General features: G+C 41.8%; 1 protein-coding gene across 1 annotated transcript in view; it reads right to left on the bottom strand.

The window, feature by feature from the left end:
* BEND2 (BEN domain containing 2) overlaps positions 1 to 19,910 on the bottom strand; it is a 47,462-nt gene extending 27,552 nt beyond the window's left edge. Inside the window, exons 1-8 of the mRNA XM_069100501.1 lie at positions 19,883 to 19,910; positions 19,113 to 19,373; positions 18,507 to 19,018; positions 18,062 to 18,371; positions 5,671 to 5,810; positions 4,190 to 4,261; positions 3,921 to 3,995; positions 1,685 to 1,789 (exon numbers count right to left, since the gene is read on the bottom strand). Coding sequence (XP_068956602.1) covers positions 1,685 to 1,789; positions 3,921 to 3,995; positions 4,190 to 4,261; positions 5,671 to 5,810; positions 18,062 to 18,371; positions 18,507 to 19,018; positions 19,113 to 19,373; positions 19,883 to 19,910 — 1,503 coding nt within the window. The remainder of the gene's footprint in view (positions 1 to 1,684; positions 1,790 to 3,920; positions 3,996 to 4,189; positions 4,262 to 5,670; positions 5,811 to 18,061; positions 18,372 to 18,506; positions 19,019 to 19,112; positions 19,374 to 19,882) is intronic.
* Between the last annotated feature and the right edge of the window lie 5,161 nt (positions 19,911 to 25,071).

Here is a 25,071-nt window from a genome sequence, read left to right as displayed (position 1 = left end):
TCCTTCAGCAACAGATTTGTTTCTCTTTGTCGCTTTGTAGGTTCTGTACATCTAAAGTTTGTTTAGAGTCATTTTTTACATGTCCTGGAGGAGGTGGCAGCCGGAGATGCACGGAAGTCCTGTTTCTACTCCACCATCTTGGCTCCCTGGTTTTAGTTCTTTATTTTGGAGTACACAGAGGAAGTTTAATTCTACTTTCAATCAGTCAACATGAATTTATTAAACACTTAGTAACTTATGACAGGCATTATACTAGGTGACAGACAAACAAGAAGCTTACAATTTATAGGGGAGAAAAACATACACATATATAAGCAACTACAAAAAAGATACAAAATAAATACAAGGTAGTGGGGAAAGGGGAAAGTCATTAGTTGCGAGAAGAGGAGAAGTGATCAGGAAAGGCCTTGTGTAGAAGGCAGTATGGCTGAGTTTTGCAGGAAGTTAGACTCTTTAGAAGTGATGGTGGGAAGAAGTGCATTCAGGCAAAGAAGTCACAAAAAGACATGAAAACGGGAAATTAAGTGTAATGTATAAGAAAAAGCAAGGACAGTTTGGACAGACCAAAGAGCACAAGAAGTGGAGTAATTATAGTTAGTCTGGAAACTGTAGCCAGGTAGGGGAAGGCTTTAAATTCCAAACAGGAGATCGTCTGGGGGCAGAGTCAAGATGGCGGCATACAAGCAGGAAAACTCCATGAGCTCCCCCTATAACCACCTCAAATACCTATAAAATATGACTCCAAACAAATTTCAGAGCTATGGAACCCACAAAGTGACAGAGAGGAACAACTCTCCCACTGAATGCAGCCCGGAAGGCTGGAGGGCGAGCTCAGTCCCGCATGAGCCCCTGGTTTTAGCCCCAGGGTGGCCCTGACCAGCAGCGGCAGGAGCAGACTTCAGGAGAGTGGATCACCAGCAGCTGTGGCGGTTCCCAGAAATATCAACCCATAGATGCCAAAGACAAAGTAAAAGGTCAGCGTAGAACTCTGTATCAACTGGGGAGGCAGGGGGACTAGGAGTGCAGTCTGGCCTCTGCCCCCGGGAGTGAGAAGCATCGGAGGTGCCAGAGTGGTGCAGCCACCTGCATGTGGCTGCTTCAGAGCTCCCGGCCTGCAGATTGTAGGGGGGCCACACACACATTCAGAGAGTAATCGCTCTTGCTTAACCTCCCTGGATCTGTAGAAAGGGCACCCTCTTACTAGCTCCAGCAGCTGCAAAAACACCAGCGATTAGGGACAAAGCTCTCCCCTCTGGAAGCACAGTTCTACTGTGGCAAAGAGTTCAAAAGTCAAGTAATGAGTGGCAACATGAGCAAGCAAAGGAAGCAAAGCAAGCACAGCAATCCAACACTGGATTCCTTTTTGGGGGACAAAAAGGATCAGATCAAAGCATGGAATGGGAGGACACTGATGCATACTCAGCAGAAAGGTCAAGGCTGCACATACAGAATTAGAAGACATCTCCAACAAGGTAATAGTTGGCTGTGGGAATGGAAAAAAGAGAGACACAGAGAAAAGGTGCAGAGAGAAAAAGGCCAAAAGCAGATACAGAGATAAATACCAATGGGAAGAGAAGCTTGTAAAGGAGCAGGAGTTCTTTATCTTTGTTACATTAGCCTGATGTCTTTAGGAACATTAGGACATTTATAATGACTGTAAAAATATTATTATTATTACACTTACAGGTTTGAGAAGCAATGGCTTCATCCGAGCACGCTGCATTTCTGAAACCTTTCCATGAAGCAGATCAAACTTCTTATCTAGTTTCTGGATTGCATCATACATTGCCTAATATAGTAAAAATATTTTAGAGATTCTTGTTTCAAAAGTACTGAAAATGTAAATTCCATTAAAACCAACTAAACCTAAGTGAAATTTGGAAATTTTTATTACAGATTTAACCTTATCATTAAAAACCTTATTTCATATAGAATCATGTATATTTAAAGAAGAAAAGAACCTTAGAAATTTCCAGTTCAACCACTTCATTTTTACAGATTAAAAAAAAGAAAGGTAAAATAACATACTCATAAGAATCAGTATAAGTACCACCAGAGACCTCAGTTTAGTATAAAGGGCTTTTGTCAAACATTGAAGAATTTCTTAATACTGGAGAATAAATATTTTGTTAAATATTTTACAAATGTTTTGTTACTACACCTATCAATTTCGTGACTAAGCACTTTCACATTTCTGTATGTTAAAAACGATCACGTAGCTGTCTGAAGTCATACAAAGCCTCAGTGCTGCCCTAACCCAATACTCCATGGTCTGCTTTGTCAGATCCCACAGGTTCTAGGGTTAGGCCGACCTCTCCACCGAACTTACCCAGTGCTGCCAGCGCTACCACCCGTTTCCATTTGGCTTTGTTCTTTTCATGACAGCACTGTATAGATCAGGATACAGTTCATATATATCCATATCTAATATGGTTTCTTCATCTTATATGATACACACACACAAACATGCACATGCATGTATGAACTGTGGGTGCGATCAAGTATAATACAAAAAGACACACAGAAATATGTACTTAAAATTATGTCTCATTTCTGCACCTGTGGAGGCCAGACTAGTTCTGGCCATTCTCAGGATATGGATTAGGAATAAATTCCTAGGTGTGTCTTCTTATCTAGAGTGGCCCTAGCAGATCTTGCCCAGTGGGGTCTTGGGAGATCAATGAAAATCTAGGAAATCTGACTAGGTTCTATAGCATATTAAAATGGCCTGACTCAAAACTTGTTTTCCAAAGCAGCCAACTTTCTCTAAAGAGATATGACATAAGATCTGAAGATCAACCATGTTTTTACATTCCATAATAAATCAATAATACGTTTGAATAGTTCTTTTAATACAATTGAGCTATAAGAAATGCCAAGCAAGATGGTTTCAGAAAAACCTGGGAAGACTTATATGAACTGATGTGAAATGAAGTGAACAGAACCAGGACATTTGTTATGCACAGTAACAGGAATATTGTAAGAATAAACAACTGTGAAAGACTTAACTACTCTGATCTAGACACTGATCCAAGACATTCAAAGGACCCAAGACAAAAAATGCTTTCTCCCTAGAGAGAAAATTGACAAAGTTTGAATGCAGATTGAAGCGTACCTTTTTTACTTTATTTTCATTGCCTTATTTTGTGTGTTGTGTGTGTTTTCTTTTGCAACATAGCTAATATGGAAATATGCTTCGCATGACCTTACATGTATAACTGAAATCCAAGTGCGTGCCTTCTCAAGGAGGGGAGAGGGCCAAAAAAGAAGGGAGAGAATTTGAAACACAATTTTTTTTAAATGACTGTTAAAAATCCTTTTACATATAATTGGGAAATATTTAATGAAATACACAAAGAAAAAAATAAGTAAGAAATGAACAGTACTTTTTAATTTTCAAAGAATTGAAACCCCATTTAACATAGAGATCTTATCCAACACACCATCTAACCTTAACCATATACTGAATTTCCTCATCATAGAATAAAAATTGTATTAGACACAATGTAATTTTTATCTTGGAAATAAATTATTTTTATTTTTTGGAACTTTAATGGACCACTATTTTGCTTTAAGATGGTAGAATTACTTTCAAATTAAGATTTGTTTTAGCTGCAAGCCAAAATTGATTAAAATCAGTAATTCTACAGGGTAAAACAACAAAAAAAGAAATTGTAAGTATTCTAGTTGAAAAAGACCTTACTTCATTCTAACAAAAATAGCTTTATTAAGATGAAAATACAAAGTAGAACTATATGACTACTGTTAATGTAAATTGATATATTTAAAATGTTGCCCTAACTAGAAATAAAAGATCCATATAGGTCCAGATTCAACAAAGTTCTAATTAATAGTAAAATGTCATAATATAGAATTTTTAAAAGATTTTGTAAATAGCCTAGGATTCATAAATTTGATACCTCACAATAGTTCAGGACTTCCATAAGTGTTTTTTGATAATGTCCTCTGTAGGATTCTTCAGATACAACACTACCCTGTTAAAATTACAAAAGCAGAGAGTTAATATTTAATACCATAACAGATCAAATGAAACATTCTACTTAACAAAACTAATTACTTCATATTGTGTGATTTTGCCTGGCCAAAAAAAAAAACAAAAACATTAACTTAAATCCTTTCTTTAAGATGATAAATGTATACTTGGCAATTAGCAATTTAAATTACTTACACATTCATAATCTGGCTCATATTCATACACAACATCTCCGTTATCCTCATAATCAGGTTCTTGAGCACTCATCTAAGAAAAAATGTATTAGAAAATTAAAAGAAAAGATCAAAGAAAGAGTTGAAGAGAAGTTCAGGACAACTGTAAGCTTTGAAGAGGCTCCAAGAAAGGCCTGTTTATAACATCAAATAGAAAAGACTCTGACTACTTCAGAAATACATGAAAAGGTATACTTGCTGAATTATTTTCTCATTAACACTACCACAGTTAAGGAACAGATGACTTGCATATTAGTTTAACTCCTTACATACTTCCGAGTATTAACACAACCAAATAAATATAACCAGAACGTGTCTTAATAGTAAATATTGCATTAATGACAAAGAACACAGTATACATAGGATATAATTTTAAGGGAAAAAAGTCAAACAGTGCCACCAGGTGGGGACAAAGGGAAAGAACTTGCATCCCTATTTATTCCTCAGTATCCCAAATCAAACAATGTAAAAAAAAAGGGGAAGCAAATAGACGTCTCTGTAGCTGTATCACTTCTCAGGTTGTAGAACAGAGAAATAACCGACCTAGCAGTCCTGGTGACTAAGCAACTGGCATACGTGTGATATTTTAATATAATGATACAGTCATATAGTGCTTGAAGCTTTTCAAAGCATTAACATGAAGTATTTCGACAGCTCAAACAGCACATGCGTCTCTCACACTGTAAAATTCACAAAGTGCTTGCTCACAATGACTGTGAAATAGTGCCCATTACCTCATTCTACAGAAGAAACTGAAATTCACAGGGGTGAAGTGACCTGTGCACACACTGACATAGGTGAAAACTGCAGAAACTAGCAGCTGAACTCAGGTTTTCCAGCCTCCAAGTACAGGGCCCTTTCCATCCTATTGCTAAGCCAGGCAGACGGGGAAAAACAGTGGACAAATACTCAGAAAATACCAGTTCTGATCCGAGTTTGCTACTTAGGCAAGTCACTGTGTCTGTTTCCTAACTGGGAACATAACATACCTGTCCTGTCTACCCACCCCACTGGGTTTGTGAAAGGATCAAATGTGTGGTGGGAGGAAAGTTTTGTAAATTCTGAAGTGATACGAAACAAATATTATTAGATGAATCTCACAATAATCCAGTGAAGGCATTATCCACATGCAATAGACAAGAAAACTAAACGTCAGGCAAATTCAACAATTTACCCAGGACCATCCAAAGAATTAAAAGTTATCTTTTTAAAGTAATTATTTATATTACTTTATATTTAAATATATAAATATGTTTAATATATATTTATATTTTAATATAAAGTAAATCATTTCTATTTAAGCGACCATTACTGATGCTTGCTTACAACTGTTGTAATAGGCCAGGAAAACAAAAAAACAAACCCAAGTCCAGCCAGACTAGGCCATGGCAACCCATGAAGCAATAAAGAGGAAGGATGACATTTGAATTTTAAAATACATACTGTATTATTTTCCACTGAAGAAGCAATTCGTCTTCTTTTACGTAAAACCAGAAACTCCGTTTCCTCTGTGTTGGGACCTTTTCTTTTTATTTCCAATGGATGTTTTACTTGGTTGCCTAGTACTGATAAATGTTCACCTCCTGGAAATCAAGGTAGGAAATTGATTTATATATCTGCTACCTACATCTGGCTATCTGAATAAATCCAAAGTGAAAACTGTTCTAATCCTTCCAGTGTATGTCAATAAGCTACACCATTACTGTGAAGTCCTCAGAGCCCTCAAGCGACAAAACAAAAATGTTTCTAGCAGTGATTAGGAACAAGAGTAATTTTTAAAGAGGGTTTTTTTTTTAAATTCAAGTGGCACATTAAGGATAATCAAAAATGTGAAAAAATATTTACATATTTAAAATCATGCTGCTGTATGATTCATCCTTGAATGAGGTCAATGCTGTGTATCTTAAACAATGTCACTTATAATCAACCATAGTATAAATCCTGAGGTGGAAGGAATAAGGGGGAAGATGTACCTTGAGGAGGGAGAGGTTAAGAAATGCTCTTAGAAATTAGCTTCTTGGGGGGAGGCTAGGTGGTGCAATGAATAGAGCACTGGCCCTGGAGTCAGACCTGAGTTCAAATCCAGTCTCAGACATTTAACACTTACTAGCCATGTGACCTTGGGCATGTCACTTAACCCCAACTGCCCTGCCCTACCCCCTCCAAAAAGAAAAAAAAATTAGCTTGTTGGTTTAACAAAGATTTTGAAATTATTTTAATGTACATTTTAGGTGGGCTAATAAGGCTGATTCAAATGAATTAATTTAGACTTTCCTTAGAAAACTTCCACTACAACTATATTCAAAGTCAACTAAAAATATGAAAATTGACTGCTCAAGTTTACCTCATCTACACTTTTAACAAAGCATATTTAATCTTGTTCTTTATATACAACCACAGATTTTGAAAAATGTAACTATGAGAATATCTATTCTAAAAAGGACATTCTGAAAATTTGCTGCTAGAAGTACGGCAACAATTCCTCTAATTTCTAATATATGATAAATCCGATTCAACCCATTAAACATTTAGGAAGTTCCTATTATGAGCCTAGGTACTTTGGATTCAAAGAAAAAAAAATCTAAAAAAAATCCAACTTTCAAGGGGTTTCCAGTTTACTGAAAACATGTAAACAGAACTGTAAAATAACAAAACAAATACAAAATAAATAAAAGAATTTCAGGAAGGTACTCACTTGTAGAATCAGCAAAGGTCCATTAGAATAAGTTGTACTTGAGCTTGAGTAGACTCTTGAAAGAGGCAAGGGGTTGGGGGATGGGAGAAAATGAGGATGAGAGCATCCTAGGCATGAGGGAGGCTGGGAAAAGGCTATAAGGTAAACAAAGTGTCAAAAAACAGCGGGTCCTGGACAGAGATCAGTAAGCAGGCCAGTTTGGCTAGAATGGAATCATGTGGTTATAAATTGTTTTAGAATAGTTTGTAAACTACTCCCTTACACTTTCATCACAGATAACATCAGTGAGTGTGCCATTTATGGTCAAACTGATTTTGTACAAATGGGAAAGTAGGCAGCCATATGATTCAGGAGTTAATGACATTTTTACAACCATGTTTCTTCAGTAGTAATAAAGTCCTGGATTTTTCCCCCAGTGCGTATTCCACCCCGCCCCTCCCCAACCCTTCTTAACCCTCCTTTCAGGTATCTTGAGAAATTGGTTCCTTAAAATTGTGTCACTTGCAGCATGAACCTCTTCGGAGTACACCTGGTCAGGCTGAGCTTTTCTTCCCACTTTTTTGTTCTGAGGGTCTTCTTTAGAGTGCAATTTTCTTTTACATCCATTTTCATGGATGGAAAAAACAGTTATTGAAATCTTTACAAATATTTTCAATTTTTAATTCAAAGAAGGATAAGGAATAAGAAAAGACATCATATATGGCAATGAAGAGATTATTGGTAACTTTGGAGAGAATAGTTTAAGCTGAGTGATAATGTCAGAAGCTAGACTGTGAGAAAACAGGCTGACTTCTGAGGGATGGGCTTCCCCTTCCTCCACCTGACCAGGGGGTATTGTAAGTCACAGGCTGGCACAAATATCCAGCTGGCTTGTACTTGCAAGCCCAGTAATTATGAAAGAGTCTCATATCATTCACGAATGGCACAATGGAGATTATGATCAATTTTGTGGTACCTGCTCCAGGCTCTAGAACTGCTAAGAGGCAATATGGCACAATGCATAGGGCTCTAGACTTGGGAGTCTGGAAGACCCCAGTTTCTAATCTTGCTTCAAACACTTACTGGCTGTGCTATTATAGACAAGTGTAATAGCAATGAAATTTAAAGATCCCCTGTATTGGTTTGGTTGAGTGTTAAAACCCAGAGCTTGTGAATCCCACTTGTGGGATGGACTTGTTGATGTGAAAAGAGAGGGCTGAACTGGGAGGAGCTGGTGACTTTAGAGAGGTGAATTTAGAGAGGCACCAGCAGACAGAGAGGCAGAAGAATTTTTTGGAAGCAGCATCGTGGAGGCAGAGATGGGAGAGGACTGATGAGGGCCAGTTCGAACTGCCCAGGACTTTTGAGAGCTGCCAAGGACCAAGAAGACATGGCTGTTATGTGGGTAGGGTACTTTGTCTGTTTTGATGTTGTTTTGCCAGATTCGTCCACTGGTGAAGGACAGTGCTGTTGTTGCAGAGGTTCTGGAACCTTGCTGTTGGTTCAGAAGCCCTGAAGAAGGATTTTCTTGTTGTATGTTTACGGAAATCCTGGAAGAGGGTTTTGCTAATGTTTTCAGGGGTCCTAGGACTGTTCTGCAGACAGAGAATGAATGAATGAGGACACTGGCAATGTATCTTGTGGCCTTGCTAAGCTGTCTCCCCAGAAACAAAGACTGCTGAGAACTTGCCTTGGGTCAAGATGAAGAAAAGACCTCTCTTTGGGTATTAAATGCTGTGCTTAAGCTTGTTGTAATTCTGGAGTAGATGGCCTATTCAGTTATGATCCAAGGGTGGGAAACTTTTGACTTTTTTTTGTGCTCTGGGACTGACCAAATGAATGTACTTCGCTTATGATTGGAAACTAATGTAATGCGAATGTAAATTTTAAAGATCTTCCCTGCCCCTAGGCTAATGTGCACCTGAAGCCTGGGGTGGGAGGCTTGTTTTTAAGTAGATACTTCTTGATTGGCTAGTGAGTCAATAAGGTTGTTACATTCTCTGAGCCAGGAGAAGGCTATATAAGCCCTGATGTGTAGCTTTGTTTTGGGACTCACTTTGAGAAATGTTCTGTGATTTGATCTGAATTCTGGGAAGCCGTTGTTGAGAGTCCCCCGGCTTTGAAAAACCCAGAATGTGGAAACCCAGATGTTGACTGGGTATGGATGTAATGGTTGGACAGTTTGGAAATCTGTCTACTTGATGTTTCTGTCTTGATAATTATGCCTGTATACTTTGAGGTTCAGGGTGCTGACCATTTCTCCTGAACAAGGTAAACGATATATGTCTGACTGATTAAAGTAAGCTTGTTAACCCATTTTGAGTTGCTTTCCTTTAACAAAGCAGATCCAAGAACCTGTGGTAGCTGCAAACCCTGAGGACGCTTGGGGTGCTTGCTGCTACAACTAATCTCCATTTGAGAAGAGGGACTTTGTGATTGACTAAATGAATGTAATGTCCAGGGGTGGAGTAGTACTTGGAAATTATTGAATTACACTTGGTGAATGCTGTATTTTGAATGATGCTATATTTTGATTTTCTCTGTTCTCAATTTGTCACTGAATAAAATGGAGAGCAGCTATGCTGGTATTTTGAACCTTGGGAAGTTGCCTTTGCTTGGCATTACAGTAAGTTACTAAACCTCTTAACTTTTCAAGGCCTTGATTCCCTTATCTATAAAATAGGGATAATAGCACCATTGAGATTTGGGGTTTAGGGGTACTCAGGACCCCAAAATACTGACACGCCAGTCCTGCCCAAATGAATTCATATCAAGCCTTCTTTCATCCAAAGTAAAATAATGTTTATTAAAGATTCATCATATTGGGTAGACTCTTAAGGAGCCTAAGCATTTGTGATGCTCAAGCAGACCAGGCTGAATCTCAGCTAGATTGAATCTGAGCGCCTTCATAGAAGCAAGATGAATCTTATATACAGAAAGACTGTGGGTAGGGGCGGCCAGGTAGCACAGCGAGTAAGAGCACCGGCTTCAATGTCAGGATGACCCGGAGATCGAATCCCGGGCTCAGACACTTAGCACCCACCCAGAAACACCTGGCCGTGTAACCTTGAGCAAGTTACTTAACCCCAATTGCTTAGGGGCGGCCAGGTGGCTCAGCGAGTAAGAGCACCGGCTCCAGTGTTGGGACGACCTGGAGATCGAATCCCGGGCTCAGACACTCAGCACCACACCCAGAAATAACTGGCCGTGTAACCTTGAGCAAGTTACTTAACCCTGACTGCTTGATAAAGGATTCAGGAGTGGTCTAGTAGTCTGGGGTGATAGGAAGAAGGGTCCAGGGAGGATCTTAAGGAGGTGTCTAAGAAGGAGCCTGGGGTGACTAGAGATCAGATTTCTAGGAAACAAGAGAATAGGATTTGATGGGATCAAGGGTGGGAAGCAGCTGGAGGCAATCCAAAGGTAAGAGACTCCTGGAGAACTAGGTTGGGTTAAAAGTAACAGAGATTGGGGAATAACAATAATGGAAGACTTATGGCCTCAGGCAAATGCCTCATTAAGTAGGAAGATTCAAGGAGAGTTCAAGGTTCCCTGAGCCTGTACCCCATCAGCACCTCCCTCCCAGATTGTAAGGATCAAAGGAAAGATAGTTATTTAAAGTTCGGAGGGAAGTGGACTTTAGGAACCCTTACCTAACACTGGTGACTGTGAAAGAGGGGAAAGGAGAAAGCTCATGGGGCCCCTGAACACAGGGTAGAGGCTCCCAAGGAGTGAACCACTTGGAGTCTATATATGGCAAAAATGATAGTTCGTTTTAAACGTACCTGGAGACTCTGAGAGGATTATAAACATTCAAGATGAGCAAAAAGTACAGAGAGCCGAGAAGAAAGAAAGCAAATGTCGTTTCAGGCTTCACCCACAGCATGCCCAGACGCCAGCAGGACACAAGGGCTCTCTGCTTTGCCTACTGTGCTCCGTTCTGGGCGCTACAATTCGGGAAGGGCATTGTTAGAGTGAGGCACATTAAAAAGAAGGTAGCCAAGGCCGTAAAAGGAGAGGAAACACATGAAAACTGGTTGAAAGAAATGGATCAAGAACTATCTTAGCTTGGAGAAAGAAGGACTTGGGGAAAGGTGTTGGATGTCTTCAAGGATTTTAGGAGGAATAGTGTAAAAAAAGTGTAAAAGAGAGACTGCATAGCTTTTACTTGAACATAGAGAACTCAAGGGTGGAAGATGGAGAACGGCAGGCTCACTCTCTAAACTGTTCACTACTACAAAAGCCCATCTCTTCAATGGTAATGTTCTTTTGATCATGGTATGGGATCAAACCACACCAGGATCACCGATGAGTGAAAAACTGCAGGTAATTCAGAAAGCAATGAAAGACCTTTGGTAAGGTGTAAAAAAGATTACCATAGATGACTTTTACTCAAGAAGTAGCATAAAATCCTTCATCAAGAACGTATGACCAAAAAAGGAGATGGGTCATTTTCATGTATAGAGATAGGATAATATTTAGATATCCCAAATACTATACTATATCCTAGAGAAATTGAAAGATCCCCCTAGGGAGGGTATTTGGAAGGCCACCAACAAAAAATGCACAAGATGAGAAGGCACTATGGAAAAGAATGCACTGGATAAAGTTGTAAAAGCAGTATCCACATAAGTATGACTACACATTCTTCTAAATACCCAAATAAAGCATACTTGCACCAACTTTGACCCAGTAACAAATTAACAGCATGAAAACGAAAATAATACCAAAAATTGTCAACAAGTTATTTCATGTCTATACTTCGCTTGTAAAAACAAAGGGATGAAGCTGAATGGATGGCTAATGGTTCTTTCATGCTCTAAAACTAGATGATTCTAGAATAAGATAGAATGAGATAGCGGAAATGCGGACCAGGTAACAGAATTTCTCACAAGAAAAAAATTAGAGATAATTACCACATGATATTTGAGACATGTACTGATAGTCATTACTGTTACCAGGAGAATTTGACTTTAGAGTCAACATGCCTTTTGTAGAAAGAAACCATGACCTTTTGTTTCTGAATTTTCTATTGCTATAGACTCATCTTTCTCTATAGTAACGATCTAAGACTAAGAAGAAAACAGTAAGTTTGGATGTCACGTTATCTAAAATGATTTATGTAACAATTACAATGCTACAATTTCCTTGCTGTGTTAAGGACCATTGAGAAACTTATCTTACAATACAGGCACTGGGGTATAGAAATCCATCTTGCCCTACTAGAAAGTTGGGGGGACATAGGGGAGGATATAAGAGAGAACAAATTGGGGGAAGGAGTATTCAGTAGGTTCGCTATCTTGGGGTGGGAGGTAGGGGAAAGACGGGGAGAAAATTTATAAGTCAAAATCTTGTGGAAATGAATGCTGAATACTAAAAATAAATAAATGAATGAATAAATTGAAAAAAAGGAAAAAAGAAACTTATGTTAAATATTTTCTAAATAGATTTTACAGTCTTCATTACTTTTAAGTCATCACTAAATAAATACATTTTAATGCCAGTTATGAAAATAAATGATACATTTTATAAATAAGTTGTGGTACAATAATGATAAAATACTCATAAAGTCATAGGCTCTCAACATTTGGATTTTAAAACAGTCTCTAGGGGAGGGGATTCTGGGAAGATGGCAGGTCAGAAACTTCCCAGCTCTCAAGATTTTCCCCCACAAAAGAGTTAAAATAGCACCTTATGGAGAACAAAGTCTGGGTGGAGATAGATAAGAACATGGGCATAATGGGGTCCTCTTGGGACAATTTGAGAAGATCAGAAGAAAAATCCCCAGAAGAGGTTTGGTCCCTGTGAAAAGCCCTTTTCACAGCAAGCAATAAGCCCATAAAACAACAAGTGGTAACCTCGAGAGGCTGCCTCTGCCTCAGCCACCACAACTTTTACTCCTGGGATACCGAGGAGAGTTCGGTGTCTGAGCCCAAGGGAATCTCTGGTGATCAGGAACGCCAGACCTAGTTGGGAAAAAGTGATAGGGTGAGAACAGTGAGAAGAGACCAGCACACGCCCTGTGAGTGCAGAAGCAGTTTAAGACAGAAAGCCCCTGGCTGTGGGCACTTACAGGAGGTTGGAGGTTTGGCTTTGGTTTCAGTCTAGAGGGAAGAACTGAAGATCTGGGGCAAGACGCACCATTTCCAATACCTCAGGGGGCTAGAGGTGACTAAAAAGAATTAGTATATTACCACGAAAAAATGCACAGGCAAAGGAGAAAGAATTCAACCATAAAAACCTACTATGGGATCAGAGATGGCCAGTTCATCTTCAGAGGAGACTATTGAAGTAAAGAATGCCCCAAAGAGCAATGTCAAATGGACACCTGACCAAAAAGGATTCACAGAGGATCTTAAAAAAGACCTCACAAATCAAAGACAGAGATGGAGGAAAAACTAAGAAAGAAAATAAGAATAATCCAAGAAAAAAGAAGTATAAAGTATAAAAAGAAAGTTAACCAATTAGAAAAGAAGATCCAGAATCTTAAGGAAGAAAATGACACCTTGAAAATTGGTATTGGGCAAAGTGAAGCAAGTGAAATCATGAGACATCAAGAAATGATTAAACAAAATATGAATAATGAAAAAACAGGAGAGGGGCACCTAAGTGGCACAGTGAATAGAGCACCCACCCTGGAGCCAGGAGGACCTGGGTTCAAATCCGGCCTTAGATACTTAACACAAAACTAGCCGTGTGACCTTGGGCAAGTCACATAACCCCAACTGCCCTACCCCCTCCAAAAAGAAAAAAAAAAACAGAAGAGAAAGGGAAACATCTTATAAGAAAAAACAACAGATTTGGAAAACAGGTGAAAAAGAGAAAATGTAAAAATAATTGGACTAACTGAAAATTACAATCAAAAAAATAATCTTGACACGATACAAAAAATAATAAAAGAAAATTGTCCAGAAGCATGGGATGGGAAGGAGTAGAACTAGAAAAAATCCATCTATCACCACTTAAAAGAGATCCTATGAGGAAAACTCATAGGAATGTCATAGTCACATTCTGAAACCCCCAGCTCAAGGAAAAAAATATTAAAAGCATCAAGATTAAAGCAATTTAAATATGATGGTGCCACAATTAGAATTACACAAGACCTAGCAGCAGAGACATTAAAGGACCTGAGGTGTAGGAACACAACATATCGGAGAGCAAAAGAATTGGGGCTCTGGCCAAAAATATCATACCCTGCAAAGTTAAGTATTATCCTGAATGGGAAAAAAAAAATGGACATTTGACAAATTCTCAGACTTTAAAGACTTGGTTAAAAAAAATATTGAACTTAATAAAAGATTCAACATATAAAAACCAAGAGAAATATAAGGCATATAACAAAAGACTGAATATAAGGGACCCATAAGGACTGTTTACTTTTTATATATGTAAAATATAAAATGGATGTTTAAGATTCTTATCAATAATCAGGTAGTTTCTAAGAAAGATTGGGGTAAACCTGAGAATGACCTGCATTTGAAAAGTAAGACCATTTAGGAACAGCTTAAAAGAGTAATTATTTGAGCTGCAAAAGGAAGAATAGATACAGAGGAATTACAAGGGGAGGAGGGCTGGTAGTTCTGGTAAAATGCTTTCATTGGGAATGGGTTTAAGAGAGAACAATACATACATATTTAGAAGAGTATAAAAGTCTTCTAAATTCAGAAGCACTAAAACGGTAGGGCCATACGGAAGGGAGAGAGGACAAGGGAGGGATCTTTAAAGGGGAGGGTGAGGGAATACCTAAAATGGCGGTATAGGTTTATGGGAATGGGAGGTTAGGAAAGGGATCCTTGGAGGAGGGTAGGCAAGTCACAGGAGGGCAAGGTAGTGGACAGAAGTAGAGGAGGTAAAAGGGATAGAAAACATGAGATATAATCATACATAAAAAAAATCAGGAGTAGAATAGGTTTGGAAAAGTATATGTCTATATATGTATGTGTGTGTGTATATATATATATATATATATATATATATATACATATATATATGTATAAATCTATAGCTATAGAGAAACATGTCTGAACTTTATTATAGGCTTCTAGGGGGAGGGAGAAAAAAAGAACAAAGTAAAAAAGTGCACAGCAGAGAACGAAAGAAAACTCACAAGGAAGCAAAGAAAAGCTGGACAACTCTCCGTACAATGAGTATTCTTTATCACATAGGCTTTCTTGGAATGAATATCTATTGTTACATATTTTGAATCCTCTCTTATGTTTTGCAATGTAGAGGACATGCTTTTTTCCCTAACTTTATAGTTAAGTTTATAATGTTTTTGTTTCCTTTCTCTAATCTATATTTCTGTTCTGGTGTTTGAGTCTAAAATAAAAATTTGAAAAAAATAACAGCCTACAACTATGGAGCCTCAGCGCTGGAAGAGACCAAACAGTGTCTAGACTTGTTACCCTCACCTCCTTTCCTCTTACTCAACTCTCAAAACCTTGAAGTCCAATTTCCAACCTCCCCATTTATAGCCATTCTGAAAGCAATTCAGAATTCTGCTCAAAAAGTCACTTAGCCAGGCACAGCCTCTGACCCAGTCAGACCCCTACCAGTCCCATATTCCTAGGACACCAGAGAAAGAGGTAAAGATTCTTTATATACAAAAGTGTTTATACCAATCTCTTAACAATTAAATGAAATTGCTCTCTCTGACGGCACCAAAGTCTGACGGCCTTTTCTCAATCCTTATTCTTAACTTTTCAGTGGCATTTGATACTCTTAGCCTCTCCCTCTGGAACATTCTTGGGCGCCTCTTGTTCCTCATGCTCCAGGCTAGCTCAGCGCAGAAATCTCCCCTATACTTTTTCTACTGGTGGTCTCATTAGCTTCCAGGCTCTCAATTCTATCATCTCTAAGCAGGCGGTCCCCAGACCTATGTTAGACATTGAGACCTCCCCTCTGCCAAACCGGAAGGAGCCGCTGGGATTAAAGCGCAAACTGCGGTGGAGGGACACGGAAATTCACAAGGTGGCCAGAGACCGGTTCTGCCAGGTCACTGCGGGAGGAAGAGGACAAGAAAGGCCCAAAATGGGAAAGATCTGGCGAGATTTGTTTAGTACACCCTCTTCATTCACTGTGAGACCGCCACATTCGACCATCATAGGAACCAGAATACTGCAGAATGAAGCAAAAATGGCTTTCAAGTTAACAACGGGAAGCATCGTTTGGAGCAGGCCTAACCAAACACATGTGCATGTGTACGTTGTGCGTGCGCATGTACACACAAGCACATATTTGCCTGCACATGTGTGTGCCTGTGCGCGCGCACACACTGCAGGAGGGCACAAAGAATTCTCAGGGTTTCTGGAATGAGGAACAGCATCACATGGCCGGAAAGAAGCGCGGTGTCGTCACTGCCCAGAGAGTCGTCCGGACGGCATTGCGCACGGCTTCCCCATCTCTATCGAAGCCTCTGTGCGGGTAATGCGCGGACACACAAACAGCTGGGCTTTCCCAAACGATCTTCTTTCACAGGGCACACCCTCTTAGTGACAGGACTGACTCGGAACGCGGGAGCCCCCTGCGGGGCTCTTTCCTCCCTCTGGCCGGACCTCTCCTTTGCACATGCGATCACTCCGCATTTATCGCTGTGGCTGCGGCTCTGGAGCGTCTGGCCACGGGACGCCCACTGGGGTTTCCTCGGCAAAAGTACTAGAGCGGTTGGCTGTTTCCTCCTCCGGCGCACTCTACAGATGAGGAAACTGAGGCACGCCGAAGGCCGCGCAGCCAGCCAGTCTGAGGTCCAACGGGAATGCAAGGGACGCGGCGCCTGGCGGAGGCGTAGCCCCGGACTGCGGGGGCACCGGTTTCATGGTTTGGGGGCGCCCCCCCCCATCCGTGCGGCGTTCGTGACGTCATCCGAACATCGCAGCTGGCAGGCTTCTCGGACTCCGCGCGGTCTGGCCCGCGTCTGCACTCTAACCTTCCCTGACCGAGGCGGGAGGCGCGGCCGATGAGCCTCACGAGGGGAGCCTCGCTTCCAGGAGGCAGGGCCGCGAATCCGGAGCCGGACAGGCCCTGATGGGTCCCCGGGTCCGCGGACGTCCGCGTCTGCACTCCCACTCCCGGAGCCGCGAGCCTCCGGCCGCCACTGGCCGCGGGACCCCGACCCGGCCATCCGGGAAAGACTCCGCAGCCAGACAAAGGGGGCCCAACGCCCCTCGCCCTGGTGCGCGGAGGGCGGATCGGCCTGGGCGCTGCCGGGTCTGCCGCCGCCCCTCCGCGGGCCTGCTTTCTCATCCCAACTGGGAGGCCTCTGTCGGGGCCCCGGGCCGCCGCCCTGCGCATCTCCCCCCCCCCCCCCCCCCCCCCCGGCGGGGGGCCCGCGGCGGGGCCCCCGCCCCCCCCCCCCCCCCCCCCCCCCCCCCCCCCTGCTGAGCCGGGCGGGGTGACTCGTACAGGGTCACGTGCCCCCCTTCCTTTGTCACATCTCTCCCGACCATCGGTCACGTGACCGGATCGCCCAAAAGGCCGGTGCGTGCCCGGCGCGGAGGAGGCCGACTCGGCGAGGAGAGTCCCCGACTCCCCGGCGCACCGAGAGGCTTGGGGGGCCGTGACCGAACACGAGGCACCGAGCCCGGGCGCTCCCGGACGGGGGGGGGGGGGGGCCGGCGGGGGGCGGGGCGGGGGCCGCGGCGGGGGCGCCCGGGGGGGGGGGGGGGGGCGGGGCCGCCGGGGGGGGGGGCCTGCGCCTGGGCGCCGTGGGGGGGGGGGGGGGCCTTGTCTGGCCAGCTTAGAGCCTCCCCCTCCTCTCTCCGCCACCCCCCCACGGGAACACGGCGCGCAGGCGCACTTCCATCTCCCTCCCGCTCCGGCTCCGGCTCCGGCTCTGTTCCCGGTGTCGCCCTCTCCAACCCTGGGAGTAGCAGGGAGCCGGGAAGGTGGAAGGGACAAACCATCAGGGTGCGAGACCCCACCAAACCACCCAGCGCACTCCGGGCCAATCGGCGGCCGCGACACACCCCCCCTTCGCGGACTGGCCAATCCAGAGTGGCGCCCAAGAAGGAGGCGGGAGCTGACCAGCCTCTTTGTACGGCGATGGCGATGACGGAGCGTTTTCCTTCCCTTCCCTTCCCTGGGGCCGCGGCCGGGAAAGAGGAAAGACTTGCCCCCCCCCCGCCCGCCCCCCCGCCCGGTCAGAAGGCCGCAGCACCGCTTTACCTTGCTCCTCAGACATGGCTAGACGCCGGCGCCCCGTACGCTGCCGCCCCGGCGCGGTCTCCGCACTGCCACCGGCTCTGGTGTCCGTTGGCACGGGTGGGTGGGGCTTGAAGATGGCGTTGAAACGGAAGCGGCTGGACGGGCGGGGGGAGGGGGGGAGGAGGGAACGCCAAACTCTTTTAAATTTGTGCGGCTGCGCAGTGGCGCGCAGTTGGAACGGCGCCTTCCGGGCAGAGGCGGAAACCGGAAGTGAGTCCTGCTTTGCACCGCGCAGCCTCAGCCTCCCGCCCCTCCGTCCTTGCTGGCGTCCCTAGAGACTGATTACCCGAGTCTTCCGGCCCCTTCCCCCGCACGCCGCTGTTACTCCCAGAAAGAAGGGACTTCCCATAACGCAGGCAGGGTCTCAGTAACTGGGACCGCACTAATGGAGAAGCTGAAGACTCGCTTGTTCAAAATGTCCCCGATGACCGGCCTGTGGCCCGGCGGCGCGGATCGGCGAGCCGGACCCTCGCGGGCGGCGTCCCTTACCCGGGCTGGGGGGGGATGACGTCAGCGGCCAGGGAGGGCTGGCCGTAACGCAGCAGAAATGGCCCCGCCCTGACGCGAGACGCGTGAAGCCCACACGCCTTTTAACCGACCCCCCCCCCCCCGAGCGTTCAAGAATCCCCGCTAGGTGGAAGGCGTCTGCGATGGGCGGGGACAGGAAGACGTCGTGGGGGAGGGGGCCCGGCCCGGCCTCCCTGCCCTCCGGAAGCTGCAATTCCGCCCGGCAGGCTCGGCGAACGTTCACCCTGTGCCTGAACCCTGGGGGCGCGAAGACAGGCCCGGCCTCCGGAGCTCCCAGCCCGCGAGGGAAGACGGCCAGGACGGGAGGAGAAGGCCCCGGCTTGGGCGCTGGTGTTCCGTCCCGGGAGGAACCCGGACCCAGGGCCCGTCCGCGGGGCGAACGTTCGGTTGCTGGAGGGAGGAAAGCATCAGCAGCCGACTCTGAGGAGGAAGAGCCGCCGCGCTCCGGACACTTCGGGGATGGACCTCCCTCGTGGAGACTCACCGTAACAGCAGCAACTGAGGCCCATGGGCCGGAAACGGCGATAAATCTTAAGCTCTGTAGTCCCGGAGTCCCGGCCAACCCAGTAAGGGAAAGAAGCTTCCTGTAGAGGGACTTTCCGCAGATGTGAGGATGAAGGAGCGCTGACGTGCCCCCAGAAAAGGGAACAAGGGTTTGCACACATGTGCCAAAATGGGCACAGTACGGAGATCAGCATGGCCCCTTGTGCAAGGGTGACACGTGAATTCATAAGGCAAGCCATACCTGGAGAATGCGGAACGAAAAATAACACAATAACGACTTCTTTTAAAATAAACACACACACGCATGTGGATAGATATAAAGTTGTTCCCTTAGTGATATCAAACTCAACTGGGGAGGAGGGGAAACACACTAAACTGGACATAGAGGCCAAATATTGACTAGAAAATCACCTATTAGCATTGTCTGTGTTCTCCTATAACTTCATTTTTTTGGCTAAATGTTTCCCGATTACGTTTTAAAGGAGTTTGTAAGCCCTGTGTGTGATGCCTCTGCCAGAGATTATGGTAAAGAAGAGAAAATTGCTACCAAAGGCAGGTTGACACAAAAGCACAAACACGTTAAAGTCATTGAGAAAATCCCAACAGTTAAAGCAATTTTGTTACCCTTTGGCCTAATGTAGATTCCATATTACTGGAATGTCAGATTAGACAATATGGCAATAAGACAATCAAGGAAGCAAAGAAGAAGACGTACTAGTCGATTTTATATGTATTAAGGCCATAGTTCACCATAAGGTATGTAAGATACTGCTGCCATGGTACTAGAGGAAGAAAAACAAATGTATGGTCACATTATTGGGTGAAATTGAGCAAGTCATTTAGCATCTTAGTTTCGCAGGCAGCTCTATATGACTATACATACAGAAGAGTTGCCCATCTACTTTAGTGAAGTTAATTTCTGCTTGGAGTCTACTCTTACGAAATTACAAGGTTCATTCCCCATAATAATCCCTTCTTGAATGTGATGTCCATAGAGTGATATCTATTTAAAAAAAATAAACATACATTTTAAAGAGGAAGTGATTTAGCAGTGCATTTTAAAAGAATTTCTTAACAAAACTTTGATAAAAAATAAAATATCAATCAAATGAAAGGATTCACCTCTATACAAATGACAGGAAGAGCTTCATTTTACTAATTTGCCAGGTCACATTACTTCATTTCTCGTGAATGAAGAATGAAGAGACCTTAAAACTCAGTTTATACCAAATATCTTAAGTAAATGGAGTTTAATGGAGCTCTTCTAATGATAATGGGAACATGTAAGTGGAGGAAAAGAACTCAAACTTTTTTTTTTTTTTGCTTTTTGGAGGGCAATTGGAGTTAAGTGACTTGCCCAAGGTCACATGCCTAGTAATTGTTCTAAGTGCCTGAGGTTGGATTTGAATTCAGGTCCTCCTGACTCCAGGACTGGGGGTGTACTCACTGCATCACCTAGCTGCCCCAGAAATCAAACTTTTAAAGTGAAAATGTATTTAACTAGGTTTATGTCCAAGCCCGGGACATTTTGAATACTACTGTGTATGTGGAAGGAGAGGCTCCTAAGTGGTGGAGAGAGTGACTTTGGTTTCTTGGTATAACCAGGATTTGGTGGGGAGGGACTAAGTTGGAAAGTATAACCGTAAGGATTATCAACCACTGAAACCCTAGAACAGCAACATTTGAGGAAGCATGTATAATTCTAGTCCATTATCCTTTTGGAGACCAGAGAAAGGAACGCCCAGTTTCATGGCCCCTTTGCACAACCCAATCTTCCTTGGAGAGGGGGTAGACCAGACTCCAGAGATATCTATCCATGCTTCTCATGAACTGTGAGTCTAAATATTTCCACAACTTGTAAAGATATACATATCTTACATGGAACACACATATTACATATAAACAAATTTTAAAATTGGTGGATATTTGTGTAACATAGAGTTTATGTATTTCCTATCTTATGTATGTAGAATGAGTCGGAGTGGTGTTTCTCTCCTTTGGAATGATTTTATTTTATCCTGCTTTTTCCAGGTTGATTAAAAACACTACAAAATACCCTTTCTTTAGGGGATAGAGAAAAAAAAATTCTCATTTGATCAGACAGGTAACAAGAATATTTCTCATGATTTGGTGCACCATGGGGGAATGGAAGTTAAGAGTAGTAAGACTTTCTGCTTTGACCTTCAGATTTCTCAGATATCATCTTGGACAGTGCATTTATTCTTTTCCCCTCATATCACCTTAATAAGTACTCAACAAATTTTTTGTTTATTGATTGTAATAAGTCTCTAGACCAGTAGTTCTCATTTAGTGGTTCACAAATCCCTGAGGTTCTTTAATGGTAACAGTAAATTGCCAAATTATGTTACAAATTTATTGTCCCTCTGTGACAACAAGCATGTGTGTGTTTAGAATATTATAGGTTTGCTTCTTCAGTGACTTAAAACTTTCATGACCATGTGTATGATGGTTTTGGTGTTCATGCAGCAATTACATCAAATTGTGACCATTTCTGACTAATTGCAACATGCTCTTGCAGTTTCTCAACCTGTAATCAAGTTGTTTCCAAACCTCCACAAGGATTCCATTCTAGTACAAACAGATTCCCAACAGATAGATGCATGAGCAATACCCTCATTTACATTCTATATAGTGTACCAGAGTAGTTCCTTTCTGTTACCCTGTAATTATATCTCAACAGCTGTGTAATATGTGATCAAAATGTTACAGACACTTGTTATCTTGCGGTGCAAGGTGTCAGGTTGTCTAAAATCTATGACCACTCGTCATGTACATTACAATCCATCTAGAAACCATTATGGACCATCACAGATATCCTACAGAAGAAAATTGTATATTGCTTCGAATTTCAGTATTGTTTTCCAATTTAAACTTATTCTCCACTTATGTGACTGTTTTTTTATATGGAAGTTTATTAAATGAACTGGCAGGTAATACTTGTTAGTTGGTCAATATACCATCTATGGGAATATCAGTGGCAGAAGAAAAGAAAGTCACTTCTGAAGAGATTCTTTCCTTGCAAAGGTTAGTATATATAGATACAGATAGACATATAGTACATATACACTAAGCATATAAAATAAATACACACACATAAAAACATTGTTAAAAATTAAGCAATATATGCAGTTGTACTTTAAATATATTTATTGTTTAAAACAAGGCTTGTCAGTCAATAGAAAATTAAATTTTTTATAAAGTAATGTCATATTTGTGGATTGGTTAGGTGGCTAAAAATTACAAAATGAATTTTTTTCAGAAGAGTTTATAAAATTATAAAACTATCCTTCTACTTTCTACCACATGTTTATACATGAGCATTTTTACTTTATTCTTGTTTTAAATTAAAATTCAAAAATAAACTTGATACACAAGCAAATTTAAGATTGTGTTGGTCTGGTGTTGAGCCAAATATTGGAAGCCTTTGTTCAAATAAAAATGTGTAACATTGAAATTAATTTTACGTGTGATTATTACATATTTAAATGTCCAAATTATAACTTATTTCACTAAATAGATTAAATACTTATATTCAATAAAATTTATAAATTGAAATATTTCATATGAAGTCTTACAGACAATAGTAAATTTATAAGCTCTTACTGGATTACTTTTGATTCTTACAGAATGTCTCAATACAATATTTGTATTGTATTATTTATATAATTTTTAAATTTTCATCATTTTTATATATTATAATTACATAATGTAATTTTTAATTTGAAGATTTTACAGGCAAAAGTTATCATTGTAGTTATTGCAACCATTTAATGAATACATCTGAAAAATAGTATGTTAAATCATCCTGTTCAGGACGCCTTTTTGCTGTCATTGTTGCTGAAAAGGGCCAATAGAACAAAAACGTGGAGAGCCACTGCTTTAGGCTTCCACCACCAACCAGTGTTTCCAGCTCTAAGAATTTCTCATAAAAACAATGCAGAAAACAGATACGGAAGCTGGTACTCGGAGGCTTTCAGGCTCAGTCCTAGCAAATTGTGGAAGGTACATAATACCAGCTGCAAATGTGTTATCCTTTCTTGTGTTCCTTACTTCCAGATTCAAATCCTAGTCTGTCTTTGGACTTTATTTGGGATCATGAGAAATTGAATTGTGCTAAGTGTATGATTTGGTATGACTACATCTCTAGAAAAGCTGGGACATTGTTTTACTTTCAAATACTTCTGGAGGGGTGTAGGGAAGGCACCCACAAAATATACTGTGGAATCCTGAGGAGATGTAATCTGCAAGCTTGTGAGTACAGAGTTGGGGAGGTAACTTAGAGGAGTGATATCTTGTGGAGGCTTAATCAGAAATATATTTGGGATGCCCTACATTTGTATAGGGACCCACTGAAATAATTCTGCAACTGGGATTTCTTGTAGATTTCAACTTGGGATTTCATTGCAGAGATCTCCTGGAGAAAAATTAGCATTTTTTCTTCTTTTGTTTTATACTGTAAATTGTACAGTTAGTCTTCTGGTTTATTTCCTTTAAAATTCAGACCAATCTCTATGAGATAACTTATAGGACTAATGCTTTTATATTTCTATCCATTGTATTACTGTACTAATTATGAGTATCAAAGTTAGTATGAATAGTATGAATGTTGTACCCTTAAAATTCTGGTGGTTAGCAATTTGCCTAGACCCTAGAGTATTTAAGAGTTCATCTATTTTAACTTTTTTTTAGCAGACCTAGACTACTTCTCTTACTATGACATGAGTCTCCACTGCTATCTTAAATCCTCATGCACTACAGGTACATAGAATAAGATTTGCCCTATGGTCTAGGAACCTTGAATAACCGATGTTTAACAGTAAGTGTTTAATCTTTTTTTTTTTTTTCAAAGTTCCACACCTCTTTAGAGCCTTTTCTGAGTTTGATTTCCTTTTGAGATAACCTGTTAATCTTATTGAAGTATGAATTTGAATCTCCATTTGGCTTTTCTTTTGTGTTTAAGGACCCAGAGGAATCCTCATCTTCCCTCCAGGACTGAAACATGTTTGCATGCATGGTCCAGAAGAGGGGCCTTTTTATGGGAGAGAGATATGACAAGCACCCCACCTCTCCTGGGCCCCCCAGGTCTTTGTTTTGTGAAATCCAAGCTTTTCTTTTGAAGATAGAGGCTTGATTTCCCTATCCCTATGCCGTCATTGTCTTGGATTGGAGCTAATCTTTGAAAACCAATACAAGTGAAAATTTTATAAAATAGTATCTGTTTCTTAAAATGGTATGTTCATGAATTTGGAGTAGGAGCATAACACTTAGGTTTACCAGCTGGTAGACTTGGACCTCCTAAAAAATGTTCATTTCCAGATTGTTTAAGAACTGTCATGTGGACTTTGCTGAAACCCTTTGGCATAAAGTACTGGGAGAGATCTCTTAGAGGACAATCCTTCATCCTGCCCATGTCAGTAGACTGCTATTCAAAATTGAGATTCCAGAAAAACGTGCCCATAAACAACATGGTTGATTTTCTAGGTTCAGCAAATATTTAAGGGGGGTAGGGAAGAGGGACTGTAGCAGGAAGATTTGATGATTCGTTAATGTGTTAACACAGTGTTAATACCTATTTTCCCTTTACAAAATGTGAGGGCTTTTTCATATTGAATATGAAGGCGTATATCACTAGATGAATTAAAATTATTCCTACCCCTTGTGGGCTTTAAATAGCCATGGAGAGGGAATAGAATTTGATGTAATTTAGACTCAGAGCAGTTGTGGAGTATGACATCTTCAAGAAGGAATGAGGGGAATGATTTTTCCAGGAGACACTCAGTCTAGAATTTGGAGAGTCAGTGTTAAAGATTTTGAGGTACCATTGAGAAAGCAGGGACACATACTTTCCAGACTGACATAGAGAAAGGTAGTCATTTAGGGCATAAGCCTAGATAGCTATCTTAGATCCTTCCGGTACA

This window comes from Petaurus breviceps, unplaced genomic scaffold, assembly GCF_028583685.1.
Source record: "Petaurus breviceps papuanus isolate PSGF00001 unplaced genomic scaffold, PetGlider_PUasm1.0 419, whole genome shotgun sequence".
NCBI classification, from domain to species: Eukaryota; Metazoa; Chordata; class Mammalia; order Diprotodontia; family Petauridae; genus Petaurus; species Petaurus breviceps.
Note: the sequence above shows the minus strand (reverse complement) of the source record. Positions and strands in the feature narration are given on the sequence as shown.